The 12,656-nt window shown below is 62.5% G+C and overlaps 1 protein-coding gene across 4 annotated transcripts in view; it reads left to right on the forward strand.

Moving 5' to 3' along the window:
- The first annotated feature begins 308 nt into the window (after window positions 1-308).
- COL16A1 (collagen type XVI alpha 1 chain) overlaps window positions 309-12,656 on the forward strand; it is a 61,318-nt gene continuing 48,970 nt past the window's right edge. For 2 of the 4 annotated variants that reach the window (XM_090057932.1, XM_090057935.1), the window contains exons 1-4: window positions 309-410; window positions 1,701-1,817; window positions 7,855-7,929; window positions 8,684-8,801. In XM_090057932.1, the coding sequence (XP_089914058.1) occupies window positions 1,733-1,817; window positions 7,855-7,929; window positions 8,684-8,801 (278 nt within the window). In that variant the 5' untranslated portion in view covers window positions 309-410; window positions 1,701-1,732. Of the gene's footprint in view, window positions 411-1,007; window positions 1,380-1,700; window positions 1,818-7,854; window positions 7,930-8,683; window positions 8,802-12,656 lie in introns of those variants that run through there. The other 2 variants (XM_090057933.1, XM_090057934.1) reach the window with 2 other exon arrangements.

Genomic DNA, 12,656 nt, shown 5'->3' on the forward strand with positions numbered 1-12,656 from the left:
TGGGGCTGGGGAACAGCGGCCAGGGCACCCCGGGCACCGGGCTGTGCCCTCTGACCCCACGCGTGCCCATTTGCCCTGACGGGCCCATGGGCCCCTTGGCACCCCGCGCTGCGCTCTTCCCGCAAGGGGGGTCCCCTTGCCTCGGCCTCAGTTTCCCCCTGCACAGGAAGCAGGGGAGGGGGCCGCAGGGTCCCCAGCCTGTTTCCCCAGGGTGGCTCGGCGCTGCGCGGGTTCGAGCCCCGCCGCCGGCGGGCGGGGAAGCCGGCTGCAGCCGTGTCAGGCCTGGGCGGGGAGCAGGGAGGGAAGGAGGGGGTTTCCCTGCCCCGTCCCAGCTGCGCGCACAGCTCCTCCGGCATTGCTGCACGCTGCTGCCCGGGGAGCGGCGGGGCCCGGGCCCGGCACCGGGGCAGGTAAGCGTGGGCACCCCTGCCCTGCCCTGCTGCATCCCAGACCCCCCTCGCCCTCCACCCGCTGGGGTGCAGAACAGATGTGCATCCAGCTGTTCCCGCCGCCGGATCCTCCGTCCCCTCCTTTCCTTTGGCCCGGCTGGCCCTACGCCTCCACCGGGCAGGGGGGCAAGACCCTGGTGCCCGCCGTGCCCTCCTGGCTGCTGGGAGCAGGACCCCCTGCCCGCCCGTTGGGCCCCGGTTGCGTGGGGCAGAGCGAGGCGGGGGAGAAGGGGACTTTGGAGCCCGAGGGGAGTCTTTGCTGGGGGGCGGGGGTGTCTTTGGGATCAGCTGCAACATCGGGGTGGGCGACATCGGGGGGCACCGAGCGTCCCTCTGTCGGGGCGAAAAGACAGCCTGAGCTGCCAGGGAGAGAAGGGAAAGGAAAGCCCAAAGTCTCCAGGTGTGGGGCTGGTTCAGGTCTTCTGCCTTGAGCGGGACCTTCGCAGGGAAACGTCTGAGCACAGTCGTGGAGGAGGAGGAGGAGCTTTTCGTCTCGGGGCCTGCTAAAAAACCCCCTTGCCTGGAAACCAGCCCCTGGCAGGCGTCCACAAGGCCTGTGCAGGCTGCTGAACCGGCCCCCGCTCCACTGCATCGAGCAGCTTGCGTCTGGGACCTTCCCCGGGGCGCGGGGGCGCTTGGACCGCGTGCGTTCAGGACGCGCGTCGCCCGAAGTCGGCTTCGGCGTGGCGGCCGCAGCAACGGGCCTGACTGCTGCCCGGTGGAGCGGTGGCTCCGGTGGGGGCCAGGCTGGGTGGCATCTGCACGCAGGGCTGTTCCTCTCTGCACGCCGGCGGGGCGATGCCCGCGGCCCGTCAGAGTCTCGGGGGCTCCGGGGAGATGCTGCACCCGTGACACCCCGGGCAGCGCTCGCTGGGGTCTGGAGCTGGAGGGGAGCGGAGAGGCAGGTCCTGAGAGCAGGTGGCTGGCGAGGTGCTGTGGGGTCAGCCTCCACCCCTTACGGCACGGGCCGGGTGGGTCAAACAGCCGGTCCTGGGACCAGATCGGGGTTCGGGGCGCTTTGAGGCTGAGCCTGATCCCCTGGAGCGCGGTTCTCAGCTCCGTGCCTTTCCTGGGCCTGTCTCTGCCCGCCCTGGAAGGCCAGTGCTTGGCCCAGAGCTGCCCTCCAATTCCCTGCTGCCAAGTGCCTGCTCTGGGGCCCCAGTGGCTCCCAGCCAAGGTCCTGCCGATGCAAAACCTAGCAGCCGTCCACTTGGCGGGCACCTGATTTGCACCGGCCCCTTTTGCTTCTAGGGAGAGCAAAGTCTGAGCCCCTCTGAAGCACCATGTGGGGCACCTGGGCCTCGGCCCTCTGCATCGCCGGCCTCCTGGGAGCCTGCCGAGGCGGGAAGCTGCCTGTGTCCGGAGAAGGTAAGCAAGCTGCGGTCGAGGGCAGGCTGGGTTAGGGGGTGTGGGTGCAGCAGTGCCTGGGGTGCTTGCATCTGGAGCAGTAGCAGGCGGGGGATACAGGGTGGCTAGGGTCCAGGCTGCAGGGGCAGGGGGTTGCAGGGAAGGTTGCCGCTCGTCGCATGCAAAGCACTGGGTTCGAATCCTGGTCCCCTTGGTGCTTGGCAAGAGGGGGTTTGGCGTGGTTCCTCTGCGAATCTGCTAGTTATTCTCAAGCAGGCACCGGTGCAGCCCAGGCCCTGCTCTGCTCCTGCCCATGTCCCAGCTGCGGGAAGCGTTAGCCCCAAAAGGCCCTACTCTCTTGCCCCAGTTCCTCTGGGGTGCGGATGACACAGAGGATGGCCTAGTGCAGAAGACCAGGGGCTGGGGCCCAGAGTCCGGTGTGGGGTCCTGTCCCCAGCCCTGCAGAAAGGGGCATTTCGGGAAGGCCGGCCTTGGGGCACCTCCAGCCTTTACTGCCTTCATCCTCGCTGCACCTCATTAGGTCCCTTTGCAGCTGGGGACCTGGCCCTGTGACGTGCTCACAGCCCAAGCCATTGCTCTAACCACTGGGCACCCTTCCTCTCTGCCTCCTGGAAGGCAGGGGGGAATTCACAGAGGGAGGTTTGCCCCCCCCTTGCCTTTCTGCTCCATGTGTCAGGGTGTTTTTAAGCCTTCCTCAGAGGTATTGGGTGTTGGCTGCAGCCACCCAGGTTTGACCGGGCTGGGACCAAAGCCCGAGGCTCCTGGCTAAAGGGTCTTGCCCCTCTGCTCGGGGTCAGACTGACGGTGCATTTGGGGTCAGGAGGGAGCGCTGCCCCTGGATCAGATTGGTACGGCCCGGGGGGGTTTCCTTTCCTCTGTAGCTGGGAGGGGGTGGGGGGCAGTGCGTGGCACTACCTGGGATCTCCGTACAACAGTGTGTATAACCAACCTTGTCTAGAAGCAGGACATTGGGCGCTGTGGCCCCCCTGCTTTCCCGGGGGCAGGTTCGGGTGTTACATCTTGCGTTGCGTCGGGTTGACTGCAGTTTTGCTAGGAGGTTGCGCAGCATGGCTTGGATGGGGACGGTCCTGCCTCAGGACCTGATGACCTGGACTAGATGACCTCTGGAGGGCTCTTCTGGCCCGACTTGCCTTTGATTGCATGGGACGGCAGAGTGTGTCCCAGGACAGTGCCCCGGGGTGCTTTGGAGCTGGATGGCGGCAGTGCAGCTGGGGCCATGCTGTCAAGGGTGGGTGTGCACGTGTCTGTCCAGCCCCAGCCCCAGCCTCCACGTTACCTAACAGAGCGGTTCATGGACCCATCCTCTCCTCCAGGCTCCTGCGGGAGCTGCAGGGCCCGGATGCCACCCCCACCTCCCTCCTTCACCCTCTGCACTATGTGGTTTATTAACCGGAAATGACAGGCTGGCTTCCATTTAATGAGCCTGGGATGGTTCATTTAGGACACGCTGGTCCCAAAATACAGGGGACTGCTCTACACTGGGGGTGCCTTCGTGCTCCCTTGTTCCCAGCGCCTCTCCCCTTCCATGCACAGGGGATCTGTCTGCAGGGCGGTGAGGTGCTTTATGGGGTGGGGGTGGAGGTGCCTTCAAGCAGTGATGGACAGGACAAGAAGTGACCTGCTGGGGTGGGGGGTCCTGTCTGTAGGGAGCTCTTCCTCCGGGCTCTGTCCTGCTGTCAGGGCTAGTTAAGAGGCACGCTGGCTCTCCGGCCTGCAGCCTCCGTGCACATGAGTCCCCGATGCCCGAAGGGTCCCTGGGGCATGAAGAGTTGGCAAATCCCTCTCCCTGCTGAGAGCTGCTCGCTCCTCCTGCCGCTGGTGTCTCCTGAGGTAGAGAGGAGCTGGTGTCTGATGGGTGACGCATCCTGGGAGAGCATCCCTTGGAATTAGGCCAGGGATAGCACCCCTGCTTTTCAGTGGGGAAACTGAGGCACCGAGAGGGGAAGCAACCTGACCAAGGTGATGCAGGCAGCTGGTGACAAGAGCTCGAGCACCAGTGTCCCAAAACCCCGCCAGCCTGGTGGGGTCTCTGCCCTCTTCCTCGCAATGCAGAGGCCTCTTGTGCAGTCCTTTGCACCAGTGCGGTGTGCGTGAAGGTCTGTGATGGTGCGAATGGCTGTTTGGTGGCAACGGAGATCTGAGGCCCGTGCCTTTCCATGGAGCCTCCCAGCTGGGACTGGCAGGGAAGGCTGGGCCGAGAGCTGACAGAGGGGCTCAGCAATTTGGAGCCGGCTATTGGACTTGGCACCTCAGCCAGGAGCCCTGAAGCTGGGGGTGAGGAGGGGAGGGGAATTCAAGGGCCCGGGCCCCCGTTGGAGTCTGCCCTGGGGCTCCTGTGATGCCGTGTCTGGATCCCACTGTCCCAACTGCTCCATCACCTCCTGCTCTCCCCACCTGGCAGCCAGGAGGCCTTGGAGAAGCGGGCGAGCCAGCGTGGAGCGCCCCAAAGGTGCCGAGCTGGGCATGCCGCAACCCGGAGCACATGCACTTCTCTGTCTTGCGGTGCACAAGCCTCCCCCTCCAGCTGATCCCCCGACACGCCTGCCCAGGCAAGACGGGCCAAGAGGCTGGAGTCACGCTGGGCGGGGTGGCAGCCAGCGGTGAAATCACTGACGGGGCCTCCTCTTGGAGCGGGTCCCTCTTCCTACGGCGCGGTCTCCCTGCCAGAGGGGCGTGGGGAGCCTCCTTTGCCCGCGAGCACATCGGAGCCCAGATTGCTGGAAACCGGCTCTGTTCTCTGCAAGGATTTGGCATCGGCTGCACGTCCAAGGGCTTCTCTGCTCCTCCAGGCACCGGCAACATCATTTTGTAGACAGCAAAGCTGACCCAGGCCCCGGGCTCTGTGTGCCTTCTTGTTAAGCCAGTGACCCCTGTGGGGGCGAGCAATCGGAGCATTTGCACTAGCAGCACGGGCTGGGCCTGGCCTGCTAATTGTGGGGAGGGTGGGAGCAGGTTTGGATGCAGCCCGGCAATGGGAATACGGAGGTTAGCTCCATGCAGAGAGCTGCGCTCTCCCCTTCATTCAGTCTTGGTCCCGGACACCAGGCAGCCTTGGGCATCCTTGGATGGCATCTCTCGAGTCCAGTGGTCTCGTGGTGGCTCTGCGGAGGCTGAGTTTCCAGGCGGGCAGAGGAGTTTGCTAAAGGCAGCTGTAGACTGTGCTGCCCTTTGCCGGGGGGGACCTGATGTGCGTTTTGTAGAGACTCCGGCAGATCCTTCTCGCTCTAGGGGTAGGCTACAAGGAGCTGGGAGCTGCTGTGTGAGCCAGGCTCGTTGGCTTTGAGTCCAGACTTTTCCATATGGTTCAGCTTTCCCATGCTGAATTGGCCCTGTCTCAGTTACTGAGTGAAAATCCAACCCGCGGGTCCCAGGCTATTGTTTGCTCACTGGCCAAGCAGCATTTACTATGGTGGCAAAAGCCCATGTGATGTCCCATTTCCCATGCACTAAACTGTCTGCCCAGCTTCTACAAACTGGGATTCTCCTTGGATCCGGTCTCTGCCATGGCCTGCCTCCCTGGCTTCAGCTGAGCCCACGGAAAGCATATTTTGGGAATCGGCTTAGATCTCAAGTCAAGCCTTGAGCATCAGCCGAGTGATGAGGCCGCACAGCAGGCACTGCGGCCTCTCCAGCGCGCAGCAGCCTGAGACAGGTGCAGAGGGGTTAACCTCAGTGTCTGATCTCAGCTCCCCACCATTGCATGCAGCTGGCTTGGAGGGATGCAGCGGACTCTTTCCAGGTGTTGTGGAGTGTTGCTGTGAGCTGTTTGACAGCTACCACCCCAGCACTGGCTGCAAGTCCGCCACAGCAAAGCAGCTGACGTTGGCAGTGCAGGGCTGGAGCGTTCCCCACCCTCTTCCAGTGCTCCTCAGAGGGACTAAGGGCTGGGCTTTGGAGCTGGGGCCCCTGGGGTGGGTTCAATCAGCAGGTCCATCTGGTGCGCTGGTGTGTTGCCGGCATCCCTGGGCACGGACAGGACACGGTTCTGGATTAAAGAGGCTGCCAGCACTCCTTGGGGTCAGTGCTGAGACTGGCTCACCCAGTCATGACAGCAGGGGTGACAGGGCAAAGCAGACCCTGTCTGGGGAGCACGTCCCCATGTGGGGTGGCACAACCCCTCTGGACCCTTTTCCCTCCACGAAGCCAGAGGAGAACCAGGCGGTGCCTTTCGTCCCTCTTCGCAGCAGGTCTCCTTTTTACTTCTGCCTCTTTGCTCAGCAGCTCCACTGCCTTCCCCAGGTCTCCTCACCCCGGGGTACCCACAGCGAGCTCGGCGCGGGCTGTGCTGCCACGGGCTACCCCGTGGTCTTGCCTGAGATTAAGCCAAGCCCTGCTGGGCTCATCTGGAGAGTCAGGTAACCTTGCAGCGGGACAGGTCTTGGGCATCGTCAGTGAGAAGAGGCTGACGGAAGCAGACGTGTCCAGCTTGCAGAAAAAGCGCTTGCAGGGGCACATCATAGGAGTCTTCAGATACTTGAAGGGCTGCCACAAAGAAGAGAGGAAACATCTTGTCTCCCGTGCTGCCGAGAGTGTGACGCAGACCATCGGCTTCAAGTTGCAGGCACGTCAGTTCAGACTGGATCTCAGGGAAAAACCCCAACTTTGCTGTTAGGGCAGCGGGGCAGGGGAATAGGCTGCCCAGGGAAGCTGTGGCCTCTCCATCGCTGGAGGTGTTCAGGAAAAGGTTGGACAGGTGTCGGGCAGGGATGATCTAGGTGTAGCTTTGCCTGTGTTTTGCTATATGTGCTTCTGGGCTTTGCTGGTTGCCACAGGATGCCAGTAAGGATTTTTCCCCCCTTCTTATTGCTACATGTGCTGGGATTTGCTTGGTTGGCCCCTGCTTCCACAGAGGCATTGCGTGTTGGCTGCAGCGAAGGCTGGGGATTGGGAAAGGAGAGTACCAGTGCTCCTGTTGGGAATTAAACCTGGGGCTTCCTGGCTTGCCCGTCTGCTCAGGGTCACATCGGGGGTCAAGAGGGGTTTGTACCCCATGGTCAGAGGGGGCTTTGGTCTTCCTCTGTAGCAGAGGGCACCACCCTCTTCCTGGGACCTCTGGAGCGTATACGAACCACCTTTACGGCAGCAGGCCGGTGGGCGCTCTGGTCCCCTTGCTTTACCAGTGTTACATCTTGTGTTGCGTCGGGGTGGACTGCTAGATGGGGTGTGTACAGGATGGCTTGGATAGGGATGGTCCTGCCTCAGGCAGGACGTTGCATTCGATGACCTCTGGAGGTCCCTTCCAGCCCGGCTCTTTCACCCCCCTTCTCTTTTGTCTTGACCCCTTTCCCCTTCGCTCTGGTCAAAGTTGGCTATGAGGAGGAGCCATTCGTGGAGGAAGAGGCTTTGGCAGGGAAGTCCCTGGCAGTAGGACACGATCCAGGGGTTGGAGACCTGGAGCTGCCCCCCGGGACTCCATACTCCAAAGAGGAGCAGCTGTGCCCCAGGGAGGGGGGAGCAGACCCTCCTGAAAGGATATTGCAGTTTGGGATGTCCCAGGCCTGGGCCTGGCTGGCCCTCTGGATTACAGTAATGCCTGCCAGGCAGGCCCAGTCTCTGAAACCGAGCAGGGGTCTTGGGCACGGAGTCGGTCCAAAAGCCAGAGCAAAAACAACATCTCTGTCCTGCTCCATCAGCCACTGGCTTGATTTCAGGAGCCCAATGCATTTTGTCTCTGGGTGCTGGCAGGTTCCTGGATCCCCTGGGCAGATGCTGATTTTTTTTCCCAGGGGCAAGTGGAGGCGACGCAGTGCTGTTGCATGAATCAGAGCCAGTCTCCGGCTTCTGTGAGGCTGGTTCAAGCTGATTCCTGCCAGGACAGAAGTGGGTCAGGGCAGGGGATATCCATCCGTGAACAGGGCAGATGGAAGGGACAGCCCCGGGACACAGGCTGGAGCACGGGGATCCATGCAGCCATGCTCAGCCTGACACCCAGGCCCCCCCCCCCCCCCCCCAGCTCCCAGCCCGCTGAGCGCACGTAGCTATTGGGAGCAGCCGATGACAGCAGTTTGTCTTCCAGGGGACCTGTGTCCGCAGCTACAGCGAGAGGAGCTGAGGCTGGAGCAGAGCAGTGACAGCCATGCCAACATCACGGGTAAGGAGCCCTCTTCTTCCGGCCAGGGTCCGTCTGCAGCGTGGCGGGTCCGTGCAGGGCACCACGTGCTCGGGTCTGGGCTGTGGAGCTGCTGGGGGAAACCGAGGTGGGGGGCAAGGGGTGTTGAGGAGGCGCCGGGCCCAGGAAGACAAATCCAGTAGGGATTTGGAGAGGGCAGTGAACCCCCTTACTCATCATTACACCTTCGGGAGAGGAGACTTGGGACCAATCACAGCCCTGGTCTCTTGGGGGCGGAAGAGAAGCCTATGACAAACCGTGGCCCCAGGGATGCTGAGCACCTCCTTCTGCAGTGCTTGGGGAAGCAGGGCGGAGGGGATGGGGCGAGGTGTGCGTGGCCCTGCAGGGAGCTGGGGCAGAGCCAGGCGTGGAGCCCAGGTTTTGCAGTGCCCGTGTCTGGGCCTTCAGCGCTGAGAAGCTCTGCGCTGCAGAGGGAAGCTGGCCAGGAGCTTTGGGCTAGGATGTCTTTTCCCCTTGGAAGCTGCTGGTCAGGTTCAGAGCAGCTTGCAGAGGTGAGACATGGGGCCGGCATCCGCCCACCTGCCCGGCTGGCTTCAGAACCTGCCTGGTTCCCAGCCTCGCCCCGGGGGAGCCGGGGGCCCTGGACCCGTGGCTCCTTTCCCTTTTCTGAAGATCTGCCAGGCTTTGCAGCACGTGGCGTTTCCCCCATGCGGTCCCATGGACTCTGCTGGCTCGGCCTGGTCTCACCCGGGCTCCTCTTTTCTCTCCCCCACAGGGTTTAACCTCATTAAAAGGTTTGCTCTCCTGAAGACCTCATCCATCAAGAAAATCCGCAATCCCAAAGGGCCGCTGATCCTGCGGCTGGGCAGCACTGCCCTGGTCCGGCCCACGGAGTGAGTGTCTGGCTGATTTCTTGGTGGCCAGGGTCTTAATGCTGTCAGGAGATGAAGGGTTAGTGGGTAGAAAGGCCAGGAAGATGGGACTTGAATCTCTTGGCAGTGGGGCGCGATGCCTGTGGTTCCTGCTGGCGGGAGCGAGTGGACACGGTAGGGAGGTGGCTGGGGGTTACTTGGCTTTGCTCTGTTTTCAATCTGGGTGCCTGAGGCGCAAATCTCTGCACGTGCCCATGTTTCTGGTGGCTGCTCACCTCCAACCAGTCGTCATGCGCTGACTGGCCATTGCCCTAAAACACCGCTGCATGCCCTGGGTCATACCAGAGCCCTTTGTGCAGGCGGCTGTGTGTGATCATGGGCAGAAAGCCTGGCTCTGTGGGGCATCCGTACTGTAGCTGGCTTGTCTGGTGACCGCTCCATTGTCCTGGCTCTGACCCGTGCAGGGGTGACTGCCGTGAGTGCGGTGATGCCTCCCGCTCTCACATTTATGGGTGCAGGGGGTCCTGGCGTGGCTCTGCAGATCCATGGCTTGAGAATATTGATCTCTGCTGATATACAGGAGCTGGGCCTCTGGGCAAGTGCACGGGGTGGTGTTAGCTGCTTTCCCTGCCCCCAGGCAGCATCCTGCCTTTCTTTGTGTATCTGGTTTTATGCTGCTCCATCGCTGCCACCGGAAGCAGCCCAGCTGCCCTTGCGTGGGGCATCCGTGCGGAGGCAGCCCTCCGGCCTCAGCGTGGAGGTGCAGCCTGAGCAGGAGAAGGGAAGGGGGTCCCGGGATGCAGAGGGTTGAGGACACAGCTGCAGCATCTGTGCAGAGGTTATCCAGTGCACAGAGGGTGCAGCAGTAGCTATACAGGGCGTTACCCAGCACCGGGGGTGTGTTGCTCTGCAGCCCGGCAGCGTTGTACTTAACCATGCTCCCGGGCTCCAGCACGGGTATCTTAGGTGGGAGCTGGCAATACTTGTGCTCACTGCAGGACTCAGAGGATGGCTTCCCCGGGGCTGGAGGGCGGCAGCTGAGGGCCGCACAGTGCCACAGTGGAGCAGTAGTGGGATCTTCTCGCTGAGTCCTGGAGCCAAACCTCTGCTTCTGGGCAGCACGTCCTGCCGTCTGTCTTGTGCATGGAGAGCAGGCCCTGGAGCAGTTCCTTTGCCCCTGGCTTCTTCCCCCGGCGTCATGCATGATGGCAGGTGGTGAATTACGGTGGATGAATCATCCCAGGCGGGAGGCGGGTACACATGACTCCGTCTAGCCCAGCCCTTGCTAGATGTGCCCTCCAGGAGCCTCTGGCAGCAGGGAGCTCCTCTGGCATTTGCCGCAGAGACCCAGGGCAAGGGTGCGGCTTGTAACCCAGCCGAGACCTCGGGGAATAGGCCAGATGCTTGCGTCCGGGCTGGATGGCACCAGTGTGGGAGATGCCAAATGGGTGCTGCAGAGCTGCTGGCAGTGGGGGCTCGTTCCCCCTGGACTGGGTGGGGGTTGGAGAGGTGGCAGGGCGCAGAGGTGCCAGCTGGAGGGGGGGCTCAGGCTGGGGCCACAGGGTGAGCACTGTTGAGGATGCCTCAATCCTAGAAAGTAAATCATGCTGGGAGGCGATGGGCCGGGCAGTGGGCCAGGCTTACGCAATGCCTGCTCCGGCAGGCGTGTGTTTTTCTCCCACGCTTGGCCAGGCGCCGGCAGGGGAGGGGGCTAGACTGGCCCATGGAAATGCTTAGCCCTGACTTAGCTTCTAGACGGAGCCGCTGGCGCTCTCCCCTCCCGACCCTGCGTGCGGCTGGCTGGGGATGGGCTCTCCCACGTGCTGGGCTTGCAGAGGCTGCATCGAGGGCCTGGGAGCATCCGAGCAGGGGGGTCGGGTCCTGCCGTGCCATTCCCCAGCGGTAGCTGCTACTTGCTGGGACAGGCCTGGGGGTCGCCGCTCTCTGCAGTGCCCAGCGAGGCACGCGTGTACATTGTGTGCCCCTGCCCAGTGCTTCCTGCACGGGCTGTGTGCAAAGTGCTGGGAGCTCGACTGCTTGAGCCTTCCAGGCATGGAAGTGAGTCAGGACCAGCGGCCTCGAAAGCGTGAGAGGTAGCTGGTTGCACAGGCCATGGGCCGTACGAATGCCTCCCCTCCGTGTTGCCACCTTCACCCAGCGCTCCTCAGCGCTCAGTCCCATCAGAGCTGGCTGGGGACCCAGCCAGGCCCAGAGATATCTCATGAAAGGATGCAAGCTGCTAGGAGGATGGGCAGTTGTGGGGAGGAAGGATCCTCGGTCTTAGGCCCTTGGGTTCAATCCCTGCTCCCATCAAAGACTTGCACAGGCCCCGTTGCCTCGCTGGGTCTCATGACCCAAGGTCTGCCACCAGGTTGGAAGGGCAGCAGTGCCTCAGAGCAGTGTCTTGCCATCCCCGCCCCTATGGGAGCTGCTGAGGGTCCCTGGAGCCTCTTTCCATACCTGTCCACCCTGCTGACTCCGACAGTTCTGGGGTGCTGCCAACTCCCAGCAGAGCTTTTACCCACCCAGTCGCTCCCAGTCCTGGAAATTGGTCCCACTCCAGAGCAGAGACTCAGGGAACCCTTGGGGTGGTGGAGATGAGGCCAGCCAGCAGCACCAGCCTCAGCAGGGCCAGCAAACCTGGCTGCAGTCCGGACGTTTGTCTGGGGGCCGAGGTGGGAGTCCTCCCTCGCCTGGTACTTGCACCGTGCTGGAGCTGGGGTCAGCTCTGTCCCCCTGTCCAAGGGACCTGGAGACCCATGCTTGCCCCTTGCTTTCTGAGCTGGGGTCACCCTGCAGTCTGCAGATGCATGCTGGAGCCATGGACATGTTTGGTGTGTGGAAGTAGTGTCTATAACCCAGGAGGAGGCCCCAGAGGCTTGGGGATCAGTAACGTGTAGACTGGGGTTGCCTTCCTCCCTGCTTGCAGCCCAGCAGGCTGGCACCCTGCTTTAGGCTTTGCAAGGGCAGGGAGGAGGGTCATTGCCCATCTCTGCCACAGCCTCTCTGTGTGACCTCAGAGGAGTCACCTCGCCTCCGCACTTCCAGCCTCTGTGGGTATCATTTGCTCGTGGGGCCAGGCCCATCTCCTACTCTGTGTCTGTCTAGTGCACGTCACCATGGAGGCTGCCATTAAGTAACACGACATCTATTGCCACGCAGGGAAGGGGTGGCCCCTCTGGGTCCCAGCTGGGCAGATGTGGGTCCTCCACCGCCTGAGCCTGGGTTGGGATCTGTGGGACGTGTTGGTGGCTGCCAGAGGAGGTCAGCGGAGCTGTGGTGGGTCCTAGTTGGCTCTCCAAACTGCAGCTGAACCCCCACTGAGTGCGATAGGCGAGTCAGTCCTGCCTTTGCAAAATGCCTTTGGCCCGGCCATCCGAGCAAGGGGCAGCAGTGATGGGGCAGGAGCGCTGGATCATGCAGCACACGGTGGGATCCCGGTCCCACTGCCTATCTGGCCACTGCCTCCTTCCCGTGACTTCTGGCAAGGAGAACCCAGGTGTCCGGACCGTGCCACTGCTTCCACAGGTTCCCCTGCAACTTTGCTCCAGGTAGCAGACTTTCTCGTGCTGCCTTGAGTGGCTGTCATGCTCCGCCCCAGATGCAGCTGCATTTTGGGGGTGGATGAGGCCATTCTGATAGTGCGCCCGACCCGGGGAAAACCCTGATGGCTGAGGAGATGGGTCCCGCTGCTCACATAGTCTTCCTGCCAGACCCCTGTGTGGGTGAGAAGTATCTCCCTTCACTTCCAGCTGCTGTACCCGGCCCCCCCACGAGCTGCCGCAGCCCTCCTGGCCCAATGCCCTTGTGCCTGCTGGGAGTTCACTGCTCTGATCCTGCCCATGCCCTGCAGTCTGGCTTCAGGTCCCTTTGCAT

This window comes from Crocodylus siamensis, chromosome 7 (assembly GCF_052110815.1).
Source record: "Crocodylus siamensis isolate JL-2025a chromosome 7, ASM5211081v1, whole genome shotgun sequence".
Lineage (NCBI taxonomy): Eukaryota > Metazoa > Chordata > Crocodylia > Crocodylidae > Crocodylus > Crocodylus siamensis.